Source organism: Heloderma suspectum, chromosome 13 (genome assembly GCF_057233095.1).
Source record: "Heloderma suspectum isolate Gila_16-S chromosome 13, 16-S_ref, whole genome shotgun sequence".
NCBI classification, from domain to species: Eukaryota; Metazoa; Chordata; class Lepidosauria; order Squamata; family Helodermatidae; genus Heloderma; species Heloderma suspectum.
In genome coordinates this window covers 33106121-33128994 of record NC_139470.1, presented here as the reverse complement: position 1 = coordinate 33128994, position 22874 = coordinate 33106121, and the positions used below count along the sequence as shown (strand labels likewise).

The 22874-nt window shown below is 45.9% G+C and overlaps 1 protein-coding gene across 18 annotated transcripts in view; it reads left to right on the top strand.

Annotated features, from left to right (window-relative positions):
- CABIN1 (calcineurin binding protein 1) overlaps positions 1-22874 on the top strand; it is a 205025-nt gene that overhangs the window by 13262 nt on the left and 168889 nt on the right. For all 18 annotated transcript variants that reach the window (XR_014785760.1, XM_084819973.1, XM_084819972.1 and 15 more), the window contains 6 exons: positions 992-1105; positions 2363-2497; positions 3494-3674; positions 8392-8521; positions 14972-15121; positions 22162-22439. Coding sequence is in view for 17 of the 18 variants with exons in the window: in XM_084819973.1 (XP_084676099.1) it covers positions 992-1105; positions 2363-2497; positions 3494-3674; positions 8392-8521; positions 14972-15121; positions 22162-22439 (988 nt within the window). In the remaining variant the exon portion in view is untranslated. The remainder of the gene's footprint in view (positions 1-991; positions 1106-2362; positions 2498-3493; positions 3675-8391; positions 8522-14971; positions 15122-22161; positions 22440-22874) is intronic.

Sequence of the window (22874 nt, the reverse complement as noted above, 5' to 3'; positions counted from 1 at the left end):
ATGCAGGTGTTTTGATGCAGAGCTATTCGATCTCCCCAGTAATGATAATGCAGGATGCATCTGTTTGTAAGATCCAGGACATAGTCTTTGTTGAAGATGCTAAGAGAGATTCTGAATTTATAAAAAACTGTAGGCGTGCTATTTAGTATGCTAAAATTAAGCTAGACCATGAAAAGGCCACCTATCTGTGGGAATTAACTTTCTTCCCTGTAAGGCGTGCTTTTACTCAGCTCAGGTTTCAGCTGGTGCCCACTGAATATCTGGCTAGCAGATTTTCTAAAAAGCCAGCTAAAGATAATTTCTGTGTATGTGGATTAGGCCAAATTGAAGATGTGGTGCACTATATTTCATACTGCTCTCTATATAATTCACCTAGGGTTCAGTTTATTCTCCCTTTTCAGATCTCTCTAGAAGGCCTATCGGATGCCCTTAAGATCAGATGGCTGCTGGCGAGTATAGATAAGTTTGTTAGTTACAGAATAGCTCTGTTCTCCCAAGCTGCAGCAAAGTTAAGGGTGGCCTTTCTGAATCACATCAGTGACAAAAGCTCAGGGGAGTTTTGTTTTCTAGCTTAAATATATGCTTAACACATTTCATTTGTATTTCCAAGGCCCTACTTGTGTTTTACCAGATTGATTGTTCAATGTTTCATAAATATGTTTTCTTGTGTTTAGATTGTAATAGCCGTTGGCTATAAACAACAAAATTTGAATGAACGAATGAAAAAGGCTGGCTGGACCCATGAATGGGAATGCTCCAGTTCAGGGCTGAATGTATGCTGCAGCACTTTGTTGCATGTTCCTATTTGTTCTTCCCTTCCAAATTGCTGGAACTTCTTCTGTTGTCTTCTCTCAGTTTTTCTGTGCCAATTTTATCTCCATCAGATTCCACTGAAGAGTGAAGTAGTTTTGTCATCTGTAGTAAACACTGTGATGTTTTTTCCGCCTTTGAGAGAGGTCTAATTGATTAGAGTGCCACTCTTGATCTCTAGGAAGCAGAAGCATTTGCCTTGTATCATAAAGCGCTGGACCTTCAGAAACACGACCAGTTTGAAGAATCTGCCAAAGCTTACCATGAGCTACTTGAAACGCGCCTCCTGCGAGAGGTCAGTGAAATAGGATCTGTGTTGACAGAGTCTTTCGTCTACTAAGTGGTGGGTATCTTCTCAGTCCACTGCCTGTTACACCCTGGATCGTGCACTCGGCTTGTGGAGACCTGCAGCAGTCTTCAGCTCAGTCCTCAGAATAATATCCTAGCTAGTCTTGATCTGAGGCTTAGGAGACTGGATGGATACTGCAGGGCTGCAAAGATGTTTAATGCTACACCCAAGGAATTGTCTTGTGAGCCACTAATAATATATGAAAGGGAGGAAGCTGCTGAGCCACATGGGGGCAAACTTCAGAGGATGATTCCAGACGAGGCTTTTATGGTGCCATTGCCCCATGCCTCATTCATGGAGATTTCCAGCAGGGTCAGGGTCCAGATGAAATCTTCCTTTTGTGATCTTCCCATGTTTTCTCACTGCCACTTCAGTTTTTCAGTACTGTGATGTTTCACTCACATGTTTAATTTTTGTAAGCACTGAGAGGGCAGGCTGTTTGGATTCTGAATGAATTGTTGCTTTAATTGGAAACCTGCAATTGTTTATCCAGGAAGCAACAGAGAAAGCTGTCTTAGGCCAGGTAAAACGCTTTGTCCCTTAGCCCAGAATTGTCTTCTTTGACTCTCTAGGTTTGTCTCAGGCAGAGAAGGGTCTTTCCCATCCCCTCCTACCTGATACTTTTAAACTGGAGATACTGCCAAGGATTGAGCCTGGAGTTTTCTCCATGCAAAGGATGTGCTCTACCACTGAGCTATGATCCCTCCGCTACGTGGCCCTTGTCCCAGCATTTGAACCACTGTATCTCAGTGGTAGAGCACCTGTTTTGCATGGCGAGGGTTCCAGGTTCAATTTCCAGCATCTCCAGGTAGGGCTGGAAAAACTCCTGCCTGAACCCCTGGAGAGCCACTGTTGCCAGTCAGTCTTGACAATACTTGGCTTAATGGACCAAGAATCTGACCTAGCATAAGACAGCTTCCTATGTTCCTACGAGATGAGAGTGGTTGAGTGATGTATTTCCATTTGCTGGTAGCCCCATCAGACCCTCTGGAGCTTCTTAAAAGGGAAAATATCTCCCTGCCCCCCTCTCCCCCCAGCCTGGTTGGTACTTAATGGTCATGCTTGTGTTTTAGAATGGTGTCTACCTTTTGGAGTCACTCAAGTGGCCTTGAATGGTGCATGCTATCATCTGGAGAATTTTTAATTGTCCTTTGGTATTGAAGAAGATTTTATCTCCACATTGTTTCTCTTTACAATTTTCAGGCGATCCCAGCTGGTGATGAGAGAGAGGGATTAAAACATCCAGGCTTAATGCTGAAATATTCTACTTACAAAAACTTAGCTCAGCTGGCAGCACGGCGAGATGACTCTGAGACAGCCATGGAGTTCTACCTGGAGGTATAGTGTTCGTTCAAGTTAAGTCAGGCAGGCATCCCCCTCTAGTATGTGGCTAATGCCATAGCAAAAATGTGGCTATCTCACAACCCTCTGCCAGTGTCGTTCCTCATGCTGTTTTCATTCCTAGTACAAGAACTGGGCACAGCTGTCCCTCACTTTCCTCATTTGCACCCGCTATTTCTCTTTCAATTCAAAGAGTAACAAAATTACTCTTTCCAGGGGAACAGAGCAGACAAGAGATTAGGTAGCATGCAAACATTATTTTTAAGCACAATTCAGTTATTAGAATCCTTTTCTTTTCCTAATAAGTTATGTTACCCCCCAAAGGAATGTGATATCTGTTTTTCAGATGTAAAGTTTTTGTCCTAAATATTTAGTTATAATTCTTATTAATTTCTCTTTTTATAGTGAAAAATCTTGATACTGATTAATACTGACTGTGGTTTTAATGCTTTTATATTCTATATTGGTTTATCTTGCGTTTCTTGGTTTTAATTTTTGGGAACCACCCGGAGAGCTTCGGCTATTGGGCGGTATAGAAATAAATAAATAAATAAAATAAAATAAAAATAAAAGATTATTGAAAAAGAGTGTTAAACATGCTTGGCAGACACTGGAAGTTGCTGAACCCTTCCACTAGAGCAGGGGTGGACAAGCTTTTTTCTGTTGAGAGTCATGTTCCTTGCGGGTACTCTGTTGGGGGCTGCATGCTGACAATGCACAGGGCCAAGTGGAACCACCCCTTTGCTGTCTCTTTTCCTGCCACTCCCCTTTCTCTCCACTGAGTGGGCTTCTGGGAAAGGGACAGATCGCTCTTGCTAGAGGTCTGAACTGATCACTTGTAGAGGGTTTTGAAAATTAGGCTGAGGGCTGCTGGTTGCCCACCCCTACACTGAAGCCTTGTAATCCCAAGCAGTTATTGCAGCTTCCAGGTTCTGTCAGTACAACTTACACTTGTGTGTGCGTGTGAGGCATGTTGTGTATTCTGCTTTCCAGGCTGTAATGCTAGACTCCACTGACGTCAACCTGTGGTATAAAATTGGTCGTGTGGCACTCAGACTTACGCGCCTGCCCCTGGCGCGGCACGCTTTTGAAGAAGGGCTCACATGTAACCCAGATCATTGGCCTTGTTTAGATAATCTTATCACTGTCCTCTACACACTAAGTGACTACACAAGTAAGTTTTATTATTGTATGATTTTCCTAAATGAACCTTATTGCATTGATAGATACAAACAATTGCTGGAGATGCAATTTTGGGGGTGCTTTAGATCAGACTGCTTCTCAGTAAAGTCAGACCAAACTAGGAATCCAGATTAACCTTTTGGATGCCAGGTGGATATTCAAGAAGCTAGCCTGGCACCCTGAGTTAAGTTCTGAATTGCTCATAACCTTATTGCTGGGGGTGATAAAGTGGTTGGGCCAACAGCTATAATGCAAGTGCCAGAAGACTCGAACACATCATGACTAAACACAAGTTGTCTCCTTAGAGCCCACTGTACAGAGGGGAACGGCTTTCCCACTGCCGTTGTATCTACAGCATCAGCTCCACTGGTGGGCACTGTGTTCGCGTGGTTAGGGATTGTTCCGACAGTGATCTTTGGGAACCCTTGAAAGCCTGCTGTGACTTATTTGCAAATGTTGTTTATTTATTTGTTGCACTTCTGATCGGCCCAATAACTCTGGGCAGCTACAAAGTACTTTGATGATAAAATTGTCCTGATTTATTGCATGATAAAATTATTGCAGATTTATTGGAAGCCACCGTGGTAGAAGTTCAGTCACAGGATATGTCTAGGGAACCCATCTGGTCCTTCTTGTTTGAATAAGTTCCAGTTGTTTGCTAAACCCTTCTCCTTCATAGCTGGTAACGTCAGGCAGGATTGGAATATCAAGCTGTGTTAAGAGGAATTGTTGTTGTTCAGTCGTTCAATCGTGTCCGACTCTTCGTGACCCCATGGACCATAGCACGCCAGGCCTTCCTGTCCTGCGCTCTCTCCCAGAACGTGCTCAAGTCCATATTCATTGCATCAGTGATGCTATCTAGCCATCTCATCCTCTGCCGTCCCCTTCTCCTTTTGCCTTCAGTCTTTCCCAGCATCAGGGTCTTTTCCAGAGAGTTTTCTCTTCACATTAGGTGGCCAAAATATTTCAGCTTCAGCTTTAGTATCTGTCCTTCCACTGAGCACTCAGGGTTGATTTCCTTTAGGATGGACTGGTTTGACCTCCTTGCAGTCCAGGGGACTCGTAAGAGTCTTCTCCAGCACCACAGGTTGAAAGCATCGATTCTTCGGTGCTCAGCCTTCCTTATAGTCCAGCTCTCACAGCCATACGTTACTACTGGGAAAACCATAGCTTTGATTAGATGGACGTTTGTCGGCAAGGTGATGTCTCTGCTTCTTACTCTGCTGTCTAGGTTTGCCATAGCTTTCCTCCCAAGGAGCAAGCGTCTTTTAATTTCATGGCTACAGTCACCGTCTGTGGTGATCTTGGAGCCCAGGAAAATGAAATCTGTCATTGTTTCCATTTCTTCCCCTTCCATATGCCAGGAAGTGATGGGGCCAGATGCCTTGATCCTAGTTTTTTTTAATGTTGAGTTTCAAACCAGCTTTTGCACTCTCCTCTTTCACCCTCAACAAGAGGCTCTTGAGATCCTCTTCGCTTTCTGCCATTAGGGTGGTATCATCTGCATATCGGAGGTTGTTGATAATTCTCCCAGCAGTCTTAATTCCGACCTGTGATTCATCCAACCCGGCGTTTCTCATGATGTACTCTGCATATAAGTTAAATAAGCAGGGTGACAATATGCAGCCTTGTCGTACTCCTTTCCCAATTTTGAACCAATCGGTTGTTCTATGTCTGGTTCTTACTGTTGCTTCTTGACCCTCGTACAGGTTTCTCAGGAGACAGATAAGGTGGTTGGTACCCCCATCTCTTTCAGAATTTGCCACAGTTTGTTGTGATCCACACAGTCAAAGGCTTTAGCGTAGTCAATGAAGCAGAGATAGATGTTTTTCTGGAATTCTCTTCCTTTCTCCGTGATCCAGCGAAAGTTGGCGATTTGATCTCTAGTTCATCTGCCTCTTCGAAACCCAGCTTGTACTTCCGGTAGTTCACGGTTTGCATACTGCTGAAGCCTAGCTTGTAGGATTTTGAGCATAACCTTTCTGGCATGTGAAATGAGCACAATTGTACGGTAGTTAGAACACTCTTTGGCATTGCCCTTCTTTGGAATTGGAATGTAAACTGACCTTTTCTAGTCTTGTGGCCACTGTTGAGTGTTCCAAATTTGTTGGTATATTGAGTGCAGCACTTCAACAGCATCATCTTTTAGGATTTTAAATAGCTCAGCTGGAATACTGTCATCTCCGCTCGCTTTGTTGTTAGTAATGCTTCCTAAGGCCCACTTGACTTCACTCTCTAGGATGTCCGGCTCAAGTTCAGTGACCACACTATCATGGCTATCAGGGGCATTCAGATCTTTCCTGTATAGTTCTTCTGTGTATTCTTGCCACCTCTTCTTAATCTCATCTGCTTCTGTTAGGTCCCTGCCTTCTTTGTCCTTTATCATGCTCGTCTTTGCACAAAACGTTCCCTTGAGATCTCCAATTTTCTTGAAGAGATCTCTAGTCTTTCCCATTCTGTTGTTTTCCTTGATTTCTTCGCATTGTTCATTTAAGAAGGCCTTCTTATCTCTCCTTGCTATTCTCTGGAACTCTTCATTCAGTTGGATATATCTTCCCCTTTCTCCCTTGCTCTTCGCTTCCCTTCTTTCCTCAGCGACTTGTAAAGCCTCATCAGACAGCCACTTGGCTTTCTTGCATTTCTTTTTCTTTGGGATGGATTTTGTTGCTGCCTCCTGCACAGTGTTACAGACCTCCGTCCATAGTTCCTCAGGCACTCTGTCTATCAGGTCTAATCCCTGAAATCTATTCCTCACCTCCACTGTATATTCATAAGGGATATGATTTAGGTCATACCTGAATGGTTTAGTGGTTTTCCCTACGTTCTTCAATTTAAGCCGAAATCTTGCAAGAAGCAGCTCATGATCTGAGCCATGAGCTGCTTCTTGCAAAATTTTGGCTTAAATTGAAGAACGTAGGGAATAGTCCGCTTGAAGCAGATGGTTGTTTGGCCACTTCTAAAGAAACCTGCCTTGAACACAAGAACTAGTTCAGTTGCCACCTGGTTGCTAATATCCCCTTCCTGGGTGGGGATTGGGCAGCTCCAGGATGTAGAATGATAATCGGTCTGGCTTGCCTGAAACTGTTTTGGTCACCTTGATTGATGACTTGAACTGGGATAAGGGCAGGAGAAGGGTCACCCTAGTAACTTCTTTGGGTCTCTCTGAAGCCGTTGACACGTTATCCTTCTGGACTAGCTGGGGCCAAAGTTCATGTGATAGTGCCTTAGTATCTCCACTCCTGTCTGGCAGACTGGTTCCAGACCATGGTGCTGGGGGACGATTGGTCTGCACTATAGCCCATCCTGACCCCCATGCTTTTGTACATATTCATGAAGCCACTGAGTGTGTTCATCCAGAGACTTTGAATACTGGGTCCATCGGTAAGCTAATGACTTCGAGCGCTATTTCTCCCTTTCTTTGAAATTGGGTGAAGTGAAGCTGAACTGGAGTTGCTAATGTCCTGGATGAGGGGTAATAAATGGAAACTCAATCCAGACAAGATGAGGGTTCTTTTGGTAGGTGGTCCATATGCTCAAGGAGGCGGTGTTCAATGTGTTCTTGTGCTTTTAAGTTCACAGTATTGGAGTACTGTTAGATCCAGCCCTTATTCTGGATTCCCAGAAATGTTTTTCACTAGATTAGACTAGTGCAGCAACTGTGAACCCCTCTTGGGCAGAACTAGCCTGGCCAAAGTTAGTTATATACCCTATCCAGATTTGACTACTGCGTGTGTTGTATGTGGAGCTGTCCTTGAAGGCCTGTTGGAGACTTCACTTGGTTCAAATACAGGAAACCTTTTTAGGAAGTAAATTACAAAGAAACAGATTTCAGAGCATTTCAAGGACCCTTGTAAGGCAGAGATAAGGCGAGTGCCTCTGACTGTAATGCTGTGACAAGTTTATTCTTGATGGATTCTCATATACTCTGCAAATATCTAGAAATGTTTCATGGTTTGCTAGAGACCCCATTATCAGTCCCTTGCTCACTTTTTGTAAGTGTGTAGGAAATTTTCATGAGGCTCATATAAGGAAATAATCTTAAACTTATCCTATTTAAAATATTAATCATTAGTGACTGCTGTATTTTTCTGTGGAAAATGTTCAGTGTTTAGAAATGCATTGCTTCATAAAAATGAATTAGTAACATGATTGGATAAAAAGCAACACAAATCTGAAATCAAAGCTGGAATTCACTTATTTTCTTGTGTGACTTTCTCTAGGAAGCAGGTACATTTGATCCTCAGGCATGCTAACATGAACAGTTTTCAGTGTTTTCATATTTCTCTTTAAAATCTAAACAACATAAGGGAAATGTATGCTATTGACTTAACCATGTTTAAAAATATTTACAGGTATTCCATTAAAAATATTGTCAAGTAAATCTTTGAACTGTGCTTGAATATAACATTTAAACCACACTGTGTGCTTTATTGAATTCTTTCCCCCTCATCAGATATTTTGGTTCAACTACTTTTCGCTATTGGAAAAACTTTTGAGATACTTATGCAGGATTAATATGGCATACTCTTTAGTTTTGTTTACTAAATATAAGTCAAACATGCCAAACAGAACATCTACATCACTGTTTTATCAGAATATTTGGGTCGCAATAACATGGCTGACTTTGTGCAGTTAGTTTACCTAAAGAGCGAGTTCAGCATGAAGCCACAGGTAGCTTCTGACTTTTTCTTTTTTTTTTTTTGCCACAGCATGCTTGTATTTCATCTGCAAAGCACTGGAGAGAGACTGCCAGTACAGAAAAGGACTTGTTATTAAGGAGAAGATCTTTGAGGAGCAGCCGTGCCTCAGGAAGGACTCATTAAGGATGTTCCTTAAAGGGTGAATTCCTTCTTCAATTTTTGCATCCATCCCTTGATTCTGGAATTCCTCTAGGTAACCTTCCCCAACCTGGTGTGCTCCTGATGTGTTGGACTGCAAGTCCCATGGCCTTGTTGGCTGGGAATGATGGGAATTGCAGTATAGCACATCTGGAGGGCACTAGCTTGGGGAAGGTTGCTCTAGATCAGGGTCCCCAATCTTTTTGGACCCATGGGCATATTTGGGAATTTGAGAAACTGCTGTGAGCCCCAGCACAAAATGGCTCCTATGGAGACTGCGGCTAGTCACATGATGGCTGCCGTAGAGACCTGGCTATTTATTCACTCATTTCATTTCTATACCGCCCAATAGCCAGAGCTTTCTGGGCTAGTCAAAAGACAAATAATTCACTCAAGGAATTGAGTACAAGCAGAGGAAGGGTCTGAACTCCAAAGCCAATGCACATATTTGACCCCACAGAAGCACAACAAAATAGCCATTTAAGGTTGCAATCCTATGCATGCTTACATGGAACTTAGTAGGAATTACTTCTGAGTAGACCTACATAAGATTGCTCTGCTCATCCCATACACGCACACACACCTTTCCCCAGCCCCCAAGAAAAATGTCCCCAGCCCCAAATGGTAATAAAAGGTTTTCCTTACCTTGACCCCATGCTCAGCCTTTCTGTTCCCCACCTGGCACTTCTCCTCCTCTTCCTCTGGCATCAGAGCCCCTGCCCAGGAAGTTGTTTTTTGTGTGTGTGTGTGTGTCTCAGAGAGAGAGGAATGAGTGAAGGGGCTGGGAAAGGAGAGAAAAAAAACGAAGGCTAGGGGCTGTGAGGAGGAAGAAATAGCGATAGAGGGGTGAGAGGGAGAAAGAGAGCAAGGTTAGGGACTGGGAGGGAGGGGGGAGGAGTAAGAGAAAGCGCAAGGCTAGAGACTAGGAGGGGAGAAAACGAGGTAAAGAGGTGTGGGGAGAGGAACATCAAGGCTAGAGGCTGAGAGTGGAGAGAACCAGTGAGATGAAGTGGTGAGTGGGAGCAAGGCCAGGAGCCAGGAAGGGAGAGAAGGTGGCTAGGGACAGGGGAGGGAGAGAAAGAGTGAAGAAAGGGGTTGGGTGGAGAAAAATACAAGGGCAGAGGCTGGGAGTGGAGTGAGAGAGATCAGATAGTTGTGCAGGTGGAAGAAGGTTGGATGGTAACAGATGACAAAGAAAAGGCAGAGGTGCTCAATTCCTGCTTTGGCTCAGTCTTCTCCCAAAAGAGGGTCTATGAGCCCCCTGGCAAAGGCAAAGTACAGGTTGAAGGGGCAGGATTGCAGCTTGAGATCGATAGGCATATGGGCAAGGAACACCGAATTACTTTGAATGAGTTCAAATCTCCAGGGCCAGATGAACTGCATCCTAGAGTAATAAAGGAACTGGCAGAAGAACTCTCCGAACCGCTGTGTATTCTCTTTGTGAAATCATGGAGGATGGGTGAAGTGCCAGATGACCGGAGGAGGGCTAATGTCCCTATCTTCAAAAGGGGCAAAAAGGAGGAACCTGGGGACTACAGACCAGTCAGTCTGACATCAATCCCTGGGAAAATTCTGGAGGAGATGATAAAGCAATCCATCTGGAAGCACCCTGAAAACAATGCAGTGACTCGAAGCCAACATGGCTTTGTCAAGAACAAATCCTGCCAGACGAATCTGATCTCATTTTTGGATCAAGTCAGCTCCCTTGTGGACTGTGGGAATGCTGTGGACATAATATCCTTCGACTTCAGCAAAGCTTTCGGCAAAGTGCCCCATGATACCCTGATGAGCAAACTAGCTCAAAGTGGGCTAGATGAAACAACGATTCAGTGGATCCACAGTTGGCTACAGAATCAGATTCAAAGAGTGCTTATCAATGGGATCTTCTCCAACTGGGGAGAGGTAATGAGCAGGGTGCCGCAGGGCTCAGTCCTGGGCCCAGTGCTCTTCCACATTTTTATTAATGACTTGGAGGAGGAGGTGCAGGGAATGCTGATCACATTTGCAGATGACACAAAATTGGGAGGGATAGCTAATACTTTGGAAGACAGAAACAACGTTCAAAGTGATCTTGATGGACTGAAGCGCTGGGCAGAAAACATTTAATAGGGATAAATGCCAGGTTCTGCACCTTGGAAAAAGAAACCAAATGCACAGTTACAAGATGGATACGTGGCTCAACAACACTACAAGCGAGAAGGATCTTGGAATTGTTGTCCATCACAAGCTGAATATGAGCCAACAGTGTGATGTGGCTGCAAAAAAGGCAAATGCTCTTTTGGGCTGCATTAATAGAAGCATCGCTCCCAAATCCCAGGAACTACTAGTTCCCCTCTACTCAGCACTGGTTAGGCCTCATCTGGAGTACTGTGTCCAGTTCTGGGCACCGCACTTGAAAAGGATGCAGACAGACTGGAGAGGGTTCAGAGGAGGGCAACAAAGATGATCAGGGGACTGGAAACAAAGCCCTGTGAGGAGAGACTGAAAGAACTGGGCATGTTGAGCCTTGAGAAGAGAAGACTGAGGGGAGATAGGATAGCGCTCTTCAAGTCCTTGAAAGGTTGTCACAGAGAAGAAGGCCAGGATCTCTTCTCCATCATCCCAGAGTGCAGGACATGGAATAATGGGCTCAAGTGAGAGGAAGCCAGATTCCAGCTGAACATCAGGAGAAACCTCCTGCCTATTAGAGCAATATGACAATGGAACCAATGACCTAGGGAGGCGGTGGGCTCTCCCACACTGGAGGTGTTCCAGACGAGGCTGGACGGCCGTCTGCCAGGGATGCTCTGACTTGGATTCCTGCACTGAGGAGGGGGTTGGACTTGATGGCCTTGTAGGCCCTTTCCAACCCTACTATTCTATGATTCTGTGTGTGGCCATGGCCAGATCAAACATCTCTAGCAATGGGTGCAGCTGGCGCACTAGCCTCAGCTGTGCAAAGAAATTCCTGGCCACCGCTGAGACATGGGAAATCCAGGTTCAGGGCCGAGTCCGGTAGTACACCCAAACTAGCTTGCACTTGTTGCAAGTGTGGTTCCTGTTGTCCTCAGGCAGGGAGACAAACTTGGCACACAGCCTGCAGGTCACTGGAACAACTCCCTCCATAGTGCCAGGCATGCCAGATGACTCTGCCATATCCCTGGACTCCCCCGCAGCCTCTCTCACTGAACTCCCATACAGAACTGCCCTGTCTTTCCACTCTGTTCGCTCACTCCTAAGAAACGGAGCTTTGCTACCGAGTTGACCTGTACTGATCAGCCCCAGCTGTGGACTTTGGCCCCACCCACAGCCTTTCATAGCAGCAGGCTGAGTCAGACGACCCAGCACGCAAAGCCCCACAGTCTTGAACTTTGATACTGTTGAATGTTTCCTGGGCTTGGTAATGGTTGAATGAAGTTGAGCAAACTGAAATTAGATCTGGACAAGATGGAGGTGCTACTGGCCAGTAGAAAGTTTGGCTCAGGGTTTGGGATTTAACGTGTTCTGGAAGGGATTGCATTCTCCTTGGAAAGGCCAAGGGGAGCAAAAACATGCCTTTCATCCAGACAGGATGAGCAGGAGGGAGGCGAGGAGCATATTCTGTCCTGCATATTGGGGTTTTGCAGTGCCTTCCTGCTCCCTCCTGCAAAATCCCTACAGGAAGGGAAATAATTTTTTTTTCTTTGTGGAGAACTTGTGGAGAAGAAGGTGTTGGCAGACTGCTGGACTTGAATGCCCAGAAGACTCTCTGCCCGAGTACTTTGTGTGACATGGTGCTGTCACTTTAAGAAGCACAGCCTGGCATCCTGTGTAAAGAAAAGCCTGAGGGGGCCAACCTGGCTGGAACAGATGAAGAGACTAAAGCAAGTAATCATGCCATGAGATCATTAGCAGCAGGTCCCATATTCATAATATGACTTAATCAAGCCACTCCCAAGTTAAATGCCTCATGAGTAGACAAGGCGCAACAGTCAGGAACTAGGCATGAATATACCGCAGGCAAAGAGTCCCATACCTCGTTGCATAATTAAGTGGTAAGTGTGGTGGTTGGATGGAGGTTCACCACCGTTAAGCACTGCGACCTCAGAGAAGTACTGTCTTGATTAGGTGTAGCCCATCCTGATATTGAGACTATCATCCAGTCCGACCGAAGTAATCTCCCCTGCTTTCGTCTGCTTCATCAAAGTTGAACCCAGAACTTTTGCCCCTTTGTATTCTTGGTTGAAACACTAAAAACTCAGGTCTCCGAGACTCCATGTTCCTGGCCGTCTACAAGGTCTGGACACCACATGCCCTGTTGATCTCTGCCAGTCCCGTTGGATCTCGGACCCTCACTTCTTTGCTGAAATTACATTGGCTGCTGCCCCTCCCAGTGGTTTGGCGCCCTGCGTCTGGTTGAGAGACAAGCCCAGTGTTCCTGGGCGTGTGTCCGTTGGCTCTCACTCCTTCACTGAAATCACTTTAAGCCACGGAACCCGGGATTCTGTCAGAGAGCCTTATCACTCCCCAGCCCAGAACACCTGTTCTGGCCACCAGGGTCCCTGCTGTAGCTGAAATGGTGACCTGCCTGCAGCCTTTTTCCGGGATCCTTTGCTGTAACCTCAGGAATTTGTCCACACCCTTCAGGAACGATCCAGTGGAATCACTGGACAGGTATCTTTCAGTTCTGCCCTATCTTCTGGAGGTCCTTTCCCTACATATCATAGCCTCCATCGTTGTACTTGCTTGTTGTGAGTGTGTGTAGAAACTACGTCTGTCTTTCAGTCTGTTTTTGGGGAGAACCCTGGTCACTTGAGTATAACCTTGTACTAGTCGCCCAGTATTCCTTGTCTTCCCTTCAAGCCTGGGGCCATTGTGGTCAGCTAAGTTTTCCGGAAGAGTTGGTTGATATCCAAGTGGTCGAGACCAAAAGCCTTTGTTGTGTCCATGGATCCGCACCCATTTCCTAAAGGGAAGACAAGAAGAAGCTTTTATTTTTGTCTGTTGGATGCTGCAACACCTCTTTAATAAGAGTTTGTCTAAGTCAGCTAACGGTTGGAGGTGGAATGCAGCTAATGCTTCTTTTAAGCATATGTTTTTGCAATGCTCAGCAGTTGCCCTTTTTTGGGAGGTCATTGTATGGCCAAGTTTTGTTTTGGAACACACGTTAATATTTACAGAATACATGCTCTTTTAAATTATCTACCTGCTTCCTGGAAGTTAATGAGCGGTCAGTGCAAATGGATTCTCAGCACCCTTCTGACAGGTAAAAGACTGATATTGCAACATTGGAAGGATAAACATTCACCTCCTATAATGCAATGGATAGAAGACCTTACAATGCTTTCAGCATTTGAATGGGTGGTGTATAGAAGCCAGCTGCAAATTGATACATATTTGGATACTTATTTGGCACAATGACTTTTCACAGGGACTAGCTGCTGTGCTTTGCCCAATGCTAGAGACAAACTGCTATAAGCCCCTTTCCTCTCCCCAGTCTTGTCACCCTTCTCTCCTGTGTATCTTTCCCCGACCTTGCCCATTTCTCCCAGAATCATAATCCATTTGAGTCCAGACCCTAGGCTTCCATGCATGGTAGCTCTCAGTTTGGGCACTGGGCCTTTCATCTCTTTTGAACCCTGTTTGTGGAAGTCATTTTGTTTTCTGCCTTATATCCTTAGTGTGTGCAGGTTTGTTCGTTATATATGAACTGATTAGTTCCATTCCGGAATTCAAACATACAGTGCCCCTTATCACTCACCTAATTCCCGAAGCAATTATTGTGTGTATTTTTGATGCCTGTGCATTTCTTCATTTTTGGGAGGAATATGTGTGTGTGCCTGCACATTATTGGCACACATCTGCCAAGACATGCTATGACCCCACATTAAAAAGTCCCTTAGCTGCATGTATCTCTGAACCTGTTTGGGGAGGACGTTAGTTAATAAAGGTATTCTTTTCCCTCCATTGAACTTTTGCAGAGGTAGCAGTGATGCACTGCTGCTGTTTTCTGCAAAAGTCCAACATGCAGGAGAGAAACCACTTTGGTTCCCCCCATGTGCACACTCTATGTAGAGGAAGGGCCTGGGATAGTTTTTGTTCCATCTCATTGGACTTTTGCTGAATGTAGCAGCAGCATGGAGCTGCTTGCAACTTCAGCAGACATCCAACACAAGGGCCAGCACTGACACAAGTCATGTCTTTGGCTAGTAAGTAAAGACAGAATTTGTTGACCGCTGCTCAGTGCCAGTCCACAAATATTTGTTCTGTACAGTACTTGTTACTTGAAATGCTAATACCAGAACTAGCTACCGTTTTGTAGGTCAAGCCATGTTGATAGGAAGCTTTCAAAATTGTTGAGGTTTAGATATCAGCCTAATTAAGCTATTCTACTTTGTGCAATGTGGCTTTAATTTTGCTAGCTTAAAGAATTTTGAATGTCTGTGAAATAAAACAGCAGTATTGAAATAGCCTGTTTCCCTTCGTTTTTCAGTGACATGTCAATCCATGATGTCAGTGTGAGTGCATCTGAAGCAAGGACAGTCCTTGAAGAAGTGCTGGAGCTGCGTAGAAAAAGACGAACTTTGATGGCACGGAAGAGCGAGCCAGATCTGAAGCTTGTGCAACCAGTTCCTCTTCTCACGTATGTCTCAACTATGTATGAACTTACTATGGTTATACTTGTGTTTGCTAAAAGACCAGGATGTACTGCAGTCTTCTTATATTTCCCCCCTCCCCCAAACAGAGGTTTCTGAATGAATTTGGGTAATACCGAAATCCTTGCCATCTTCATATTTTATGGGATGGCTTCTGGGCTTTTCCTATTCTGTGTGCATGCTTTCTCACACCTGCCTTACAAACCAAGTTGTAAATAATATCCATTTGTACAGAGATCCTGGGAGCTCATTTTTTATTGTGTGGCCTGTTTCTGAAGTGAAAAGCTGGGATAGGAACTGTAACTTGGTCACAGTTTCTGCTGCTTTATTTGGATTCCTTGTAGCCAGTTAACAGCCATCTAGATAAAACAGTGGCAACAGTAAAAATGTTCTTGTATCATCAAGCCTTCATTTAAACTATTGATTCTGTTAGGTTTTAGCTATATCTAAATTGGCCTTCCTCAACCTGGCACCTTCCAGATGCGTTGGATTGCAACTCCCATTATTCCCAGCCAGTATGGCTGGGAATGACAGGGGTTGTAGTCCCAATGTACCTGGAAGGCACCTGGTTGAGGAAGGCTGGTCTGAACGGTGCCATCATTGTGTCATTTTCATAGAATCATAGAATAGTAAGGGTTGGGAGGGGCCTACAAGGCCATCGAGTCCAACCCCCTGCTCAATGCAGGAATCCAAGTCAGAGCATCCCTGGCCGATGGCTGTCCAGCCTCGCCTTGAACGCCTCCAGTGTGGGAGAGCCCACCACCTCCCTAGGTAATTGGTTCCATTGTCGTATTGCTCGAACAGTCAGGAAGTTTTTCCTGATGTTCAGCCGGCATCTGGCTTCCTTTCACATGAGCCCATTATTCCGTGTCCTGGACTCTGGGGTGATCCAGAAGAGATCCTGGCCTTCTTCTCTGTGACAGCTTTTCAAGTACTTGAAGAGTGCTATCATATCTCCCCTTTCTATCCCTCTTTGAACTACTGGAAGGATGGATGAGCAAACTATCTGGGCCCCAAAGTTCTGGAGTTTCCTTCCCAAAGCTTCAAAGTCTGATGTGATCTCTTCGTAGCTCCGCTTGGCGGCATCATTTGTTCCCACATGGATGAGAAGAAAAGGATACCTGTCAGTGGGCTTTATGAGTGCAGGCAACCTTTCAGTCACATCTCTAATCCGTCCTCCCGGGAGACAACACACCTGGGGAGTCCACGGGTCTTCGCGACATACTTGGGTCTCGATCCCACGCAGCCAAGAGTCTCCCACTACTACCACTCTTCTCTTCTTCTTCTTGTAGGCCTGGGTTTCATCGCCTCTGTTTGACTGACCTTTAGCCTCTTGCTCACTCTCATGCAGGTTCCCCTGTGATTCTTCCTCTGCAGGCTGTTCTCCAGTCTCATCCGCAAGTACCTGGAATCGGTTCCACAGCTCCACTGTTTCCACTGGTGCAGAGTGGCGTCTAGTTCTTCTTCTCCTAACTGTCACCCTTTTCCAAGGAGTATCCTCTACTCCATTTTTCTTCACCTCAGCATTTCCCACTTCTGCTTCATCTTGCTGTTGCTCTTCAAGCTTCTGGTCTTCCCTTTGCTGCTGTAGTTCCCCCATTCTGTCCAAGAACTCTTCATGTTCTCTTACTCTCTGGAGGGTCGACAGTCGCCACTGCAGTCCACTTACTTTTTCTTCCAGCAGCGTGATCAACTTGCACTTGTTGCAGGTGTAGGCCATGTTGTTCTCAGGCAAGAAAAGAAACATGGCACACACCTTGCAGGTCCCCACCACTGGAGAGTCCTGTCCTTCCATAGCCTCTTTTCCCTTTTTATGTCTAGCTTTGTGATTGTTCTAGACTAGCCTGTGCCTGTTCCTCTACTCAGTAGAGGTTAAAAGCAGAGTCCCACTGGTGTGAAAGTGTGTGTTACAAGACAAATAAATGGAAAAAAGTTAGTTAAAAATAAAATGAAAAATGAAAAAAAAATGTTAGGGGCATCCCCCTGCCAAACTCCCCTGGCCAACTCCTGTTTGCTCTCCCTGTTCACTCGCTCTGGTTGCTCGCTCTCTGGGAGCTTGCTTGCTTCTGTAGTCCCTGGACCAGCTGGACCAGCTTGCTCTGCTCTGCTCTGCTCAGCCAGGAGGCGGGAAACAGACTGAAGCTTCCCGCCCACTCAACTGCTGTGACTACTCAGGCCACACACCGCCATTCAGTTGGAGCTCACAGAAGAACCTGGTGAGCTCACGGCCACTCAGAAGGATAAAGGGCAGCCCCCTGGGCTTTCTGCAGCCACTTACCTCTTAGCCTCTGTCTCCTTTGTCTCTTCAACTACTGCAACTCCCCTGGCCAACTCCTGTTTGCTCCCCCTGTTCGCTTTTCATGACTGTGGTTTTAGACTGGGGTTTTAAAGTGGGATACTGTGCACCAGTGGTGGGGAATCCCTGGTCTGTGGGCCTAATCCATTGGCTTCTGCTTGTCCGGTTATAATGGGTACTTCTCAGTTTGTGCAGCTTGAAGATAAGATCCTTGGAGAAGAGAAAGCAACCATGTGCGTGCTGATCCCCTGCCCTTCCTAGCTTATAAAAGTGGCTGGGTGAATGTGCCTCTATGGCAAGGTGTGATTCTGCCTAAAAGAGACAGTAGCAAGACCTCTGTTTAAGTAACAAACAAACAGCTTCCTTGAACCAGTCTCCAATATTTTATTATTTGGTAAGGTGCAGCAGCATGTGGTGGCTTCTCAGTTCCAGGGGTTTCCGGATGAGACGGATTATCTAGATCCATTTCAGTCTGGCTTCAGACCTGGTTATGGGACAGAGACCGCTTTGTTCACCTTGGTAGATGATCTATGCTGGGAACTGGACGTAGGGAGTGTGTCCCTGTTGGTCCTGCTGGACCTCTTGACAGCTTTCAGTACCATTGACCATGTTATCCTTCCCGGCTGTCTGTCTGAAATGGGACTGGGAATCACTGTTTTATGGTGGCTCTGGTCTTTCTTGGAGGGGTGATTACAGGAGGTGGTGTTGGGGATTCCTGTTTGACACCATGGCCATTGGCATGTAGTGTTGCTCTGGGTTCTGTCTTGTCCCCCATTCTATTTAACTTATACATGAACTCACTGGGAGAGATTGATCAGAGTTTGGGGTTCATTGCCACCAGTGTGTTGAGGATACTCAACTCTGTCTAAATCCAAGGAAGCTGTTCTAGTTCTAAATCAGCATCTGATGTTAGTAATGGATTGGATAAGGGCAAACAAATTGAAGTTTAATCCAGACAAGACAGAGGTGCTCCTGGGCAGTCGGAAGGCAGATCAGGGGACAGAAAGCATCCTGTGCTGAATAGGGTTACACTTCTCCTGAGGATTCAGGCTTGCAGTTTGAATGTACTCTTAGACTCATCCCTGAACCAGAATGCACAACTTTTGACAGTGGGCAGGAGTGTTCAGAAACTTCAGCTGGTCCAGAATGCTGCAGCCAAAGTGTTGGCAGGTGCCCATTACGGGGAGCACATGACTCCCTTGTTACATCAACTTCACTGGCTTCTGGTCTGTTTCTGGGCACAATTCAAAGTGCTGGTTATACACTAAAAGCCTTGGAGCCTGGCTACCTGAAAAACCACCTTCTGCCCTAAAAGCCTGCCTGGGTTTTAAGATCTTTGTGGGAGGCCCTTCACTCAGTACTGCTGCTATCAGAGGTACATTTGGTGGGGACACAAGAGAAGGCCCTTTTGGTGGCCTCTCCAAGATTATGGAACTCCCTGCTGAGGGAAACTAGGTTAGCTTCCTCTCTGTTGTCTTTCTATTGGCAGGCAAAGACTTTTTTATTTAGGCAGGCCTTTGGCATATAAGCTGTTGCCAAAGGGTTTTTTAATTTGGTTGGTACTGTTTATTTTTTTTCAATGTGTTTTTAATTTTTATGTTACAGTTTCATTAAGATCTTGTTTTTAATCTGAATTTTATTGTTACCTACCCTAAGTGCCATTTTTTGGCAGAATCAGGTGAGTATCCTATAGCCCACATGTAGGCAACCTCCAGATGTCCTCAGATGTTTTGGTCTATGACTCGCACAATCCATGACAATTGGCCGTGCTAAGTGGGGCTGATGGGACTTGTAATCCAAAACATCTGGAGGGTACCAGGTTACCTACTCCTGCTATGATCCCTCAGCTGGTGTAACTCTGGTACTCTTTATTTTCTTTTAAGCCACTGAGTACAATGCAGAAAGACAGAGTAAAAAATAAAATGGTATGTAAATAACAGGAAAAAAATGGTCTCATGGTTAGTCTGAACAAATGGCCAGCAAGACGGTTGAGATATTCTTTCCAAAACAGCAGCCTGTTGGTTGACTTGCTTTAAACTTAAGCAGAACCCCACTGGGTCAGACCAAAGTCCAATCCAGTCCAGCAATCTGTTTGCACAGTGGCTCACACTAGTCCTGCATGGCACCACTTAGGGTTAAGTCCAGGGTCGCTTCCCCTCTGTTTGGTACCATGAATAACTGTTCTAGGGCACAGTTGTTTAGGGCATTGAGAAATTTTATCTCTTTGTCATGACTGGAACTTCATCATGCCCCCGCTGGAGGAATCTTCCTCCTCTGAGGAGCTACAGCTTCCAGAAATAGACAACGCCAAGGAGGCACTCATGTCAAGAGATCTGGGGGAGCCTGGGCCCTCAGGGGAGAACTCCGCTAGTCTGTCCGCACAGGAGGAGGGGATTTCTGCCTCGTGAGGCGGAGGCTGGGCAACTACCTAGTTCCCGAGAACATCGTCACCTCAAGAAGCAGGCCAATAGGGCTCCTTTAAGAAGGGCTTGATTACAAAGGAGGACTCCTCAGGAAGAAGGCCTCCTTTTGCCAGAGGGCCTGTAACGCACTGCAGCTGAGCCCTGAGTGGGGCTCAGGAAGCTCTGGCTATATAAGCCTTCAGTTTTAGCCTAGCCAGTGCTGGAACAGCATTGTTCTTTCCAGACCTTGTGTTGTGATTGACCCTCCATGCTACTGACCCTTGGACCCATGCTTGACTCTGCTTCTGAAATGTGTATTGTATCTGACTGTTTATTTGTGCTTTGACCTTTGGTTGTATCTTGACCACTCTTGCCTTAGCCTGATCCCTTACTGGACTGAAACCTTTACGCTTGACCATTTGCTTGTTTTGTCACCTTGCCTTTTGGATTGCCCCATAATTTTCTCTAATGCTGAGTCTGATTCAGCCATACCAGGACAAACATGCATTTATCCAGGTGATGTAAGGGGAACTACTACCCATTACTGCAGCACTTCCTCATGTGGATGCCTCCATGATTTCGTTCTTCATCTCAAGATCACCCTGATCATTCTGTGAAGGAGTCTGCCCCCTTTGAGGTTTCTAGTTTCCTTGACATTATGACCTCTTTGATGTATAGAGCAACAACTCCTCCAGTGTGCCCTTCCCTGGCCTTCCTATAGAGTTTGTATCTAAAGATGACCATATCCCACTGGTTCTCTCCACAAGGTTTCCATTATGCCCACTGTATCTAAATTCTCTCTTAAAACCAGGCATCTTGGCTCAGAAGCTTCTAGCATTAGCATAGAAACACCTATACATGGCGCCTTTCTCCAGATGTCTCTGGTGTGTGCATTTTCCCCTAGGGTCCATAGACCTCTGACTACCTATTCATGTTTCACTCTGACTACTTATCATGTTTCCAGTTGCCCACCCCATACCATTTGGGCAATTGGAAACATTTTCATCTTCATCTCCTAGGGATGATTCAACCCATCCAGACGCTCCCCAGCTCCTGTTGGCTTTCCCCCAGGGCTTAAAGGCTGCTCTGACAGCTTTTATATTAAGCGCCAGCAGTGGATTGCATTTTGATTCAAGCAGAGCCTGTCCCTTTTCTACAGGCCAGGTGTATTCCCAAAATGTTGTCCAGTGATTGACAGATCGCCCCCCCCCCCCGCATCCTATACCACCATCTCATCCACACATTGAGACTCTTCAGTTCTCCCATCTAGCTGGCCCTGCATGTTGGAACAGCTAGCATTTCAGAGAAAGCTATCTTGGAGGTCCTGGCTTTTAACCTCCTACCTAGCAACCTGAATTTGGCTTTCAGGACCACATGGCTACATTTCCCCATGTCATTGGTACCAACATGCACTAAAACCATTGATGGCACCCCAGCATTATCTACTAGGCTATCTAGACAATACGTGATGTCCATCACCTTGCACCAGGCAGGCAATTTACCATGTGGTCTATGCACTGACTGCAAACCCAGCTGTCTATGTCTTTAATGATCAACTCTCCTACCCCCTGGAGGCATATGAAAGGATATCAGTCCTCCAAAGAATGATGCCCTTCTAAAGCGTCATTTTCCTCCTCCTTGGACTGATGCCCTCCTTCCTGGAGACTTTCATTCTCCATAACAGCAGAAGAGCTGTCACTATGACATCCCCCAAGATCTTTGCTTGTCTGTTTCTCCAGGTCAGCAACCTTGGCTTTAAGGGAACACGCTTGTTTCCTGAGAGCCAGGACCTTATTGCACTGAGCACACACCCACGACTTCTGTCCAGCAGGCAGATAGTCGCACATGTGACACGGTGCAGTAAATAGCTGCTGGCTTTCTACCTTCATGGCTGTTTTTTTATTATTATTTGGTTTATTTACCTGAAAAACTGAGTTATTTACTAGCAGAAGGGAGGGAAAGTCGACTTCTCTGGCCAGCTCAGCCTGTTGCTAACATGCATGGGCGAGGAGGTTGTGTGTGTGCTTCACTTAATTTTACTGTGACGCGTTGACACTGGGGCTGCGACGCTGCATCATTGGGGCTCCTACTTGCCCTTGGTTAAGTGATGCTTCCGTAATGGTTATAGTGACCTACCTGGTGTTGCCCCCCTGTGGAAAATGGCTGCCTTGCTTCTAGCAGCCTCAAGTCATTTGGTCTGACATAAATCAGCTCTTGCCTTATTCTCATATGTAGCAGAAGAAGGGTTTAATGATTAGGAGGCATGTAGTGTGCACTGGGACATGGATAAGTGCTGAGCTTGTATTGGTTGTCATGTACTCTCATGCAGGTGGAAGTGTCTTGGGGAGAGTTTGATGGCCATGTATCAACATCTGATCACTTGCGAGCTGCCTCGGCCCAGCTTGGGCAAGAGAATTGACCTGCTGGAGTACCAAGATCTGGACCAGCACTTGGATGTCCTTGCAACCTCTGCTCCTGTCAGTGTTATCCAGCCCAACCCTGTTAGCACTAATGCACTGTTGTCTGTGACGGAGCCACTACTAACATACAAACCAGTAACACCTGCCTTTCCCAGTCCAAAGGTGCTGGAATCAGTAAATTCTGCAGGTGAGGATATTTACCGTGTGCATCACTGTAGGGCCCCCAGCCTTTTTGGGCCCATGGGCACATTTGAAATTTTCAGACAGTGTTGTGGGCACAACCAACTCAGCACCTTGATCTCTCTCCCAGCACATAGAGGGGCGGAGGGTTGGGGGAGAAAAGAACTAGACCCAGACAGAAAGCAGGGGAGAGAAAGGGAGAGAAGAAAAGCCCCCTCTCTTAGTTCTGTGAACTTCCCAAGCCTGAGATTGCTCCCTTCCCATTTCTGAAAGAGGGAACGCAGTGACTGGGGCAAGGGGCAAGCAGAGGCTTTTGTGGGCACTGGTGGAAGCCTTTGTCGGCACCACTGGGCCCACGGGCACTGGTCAGGGGCCCCAGCACTGCGCTGCCATCTTCCTTGGGATGTGTCTCCCCTCGGCGAGGGGTCTTCTGAAGCACAGT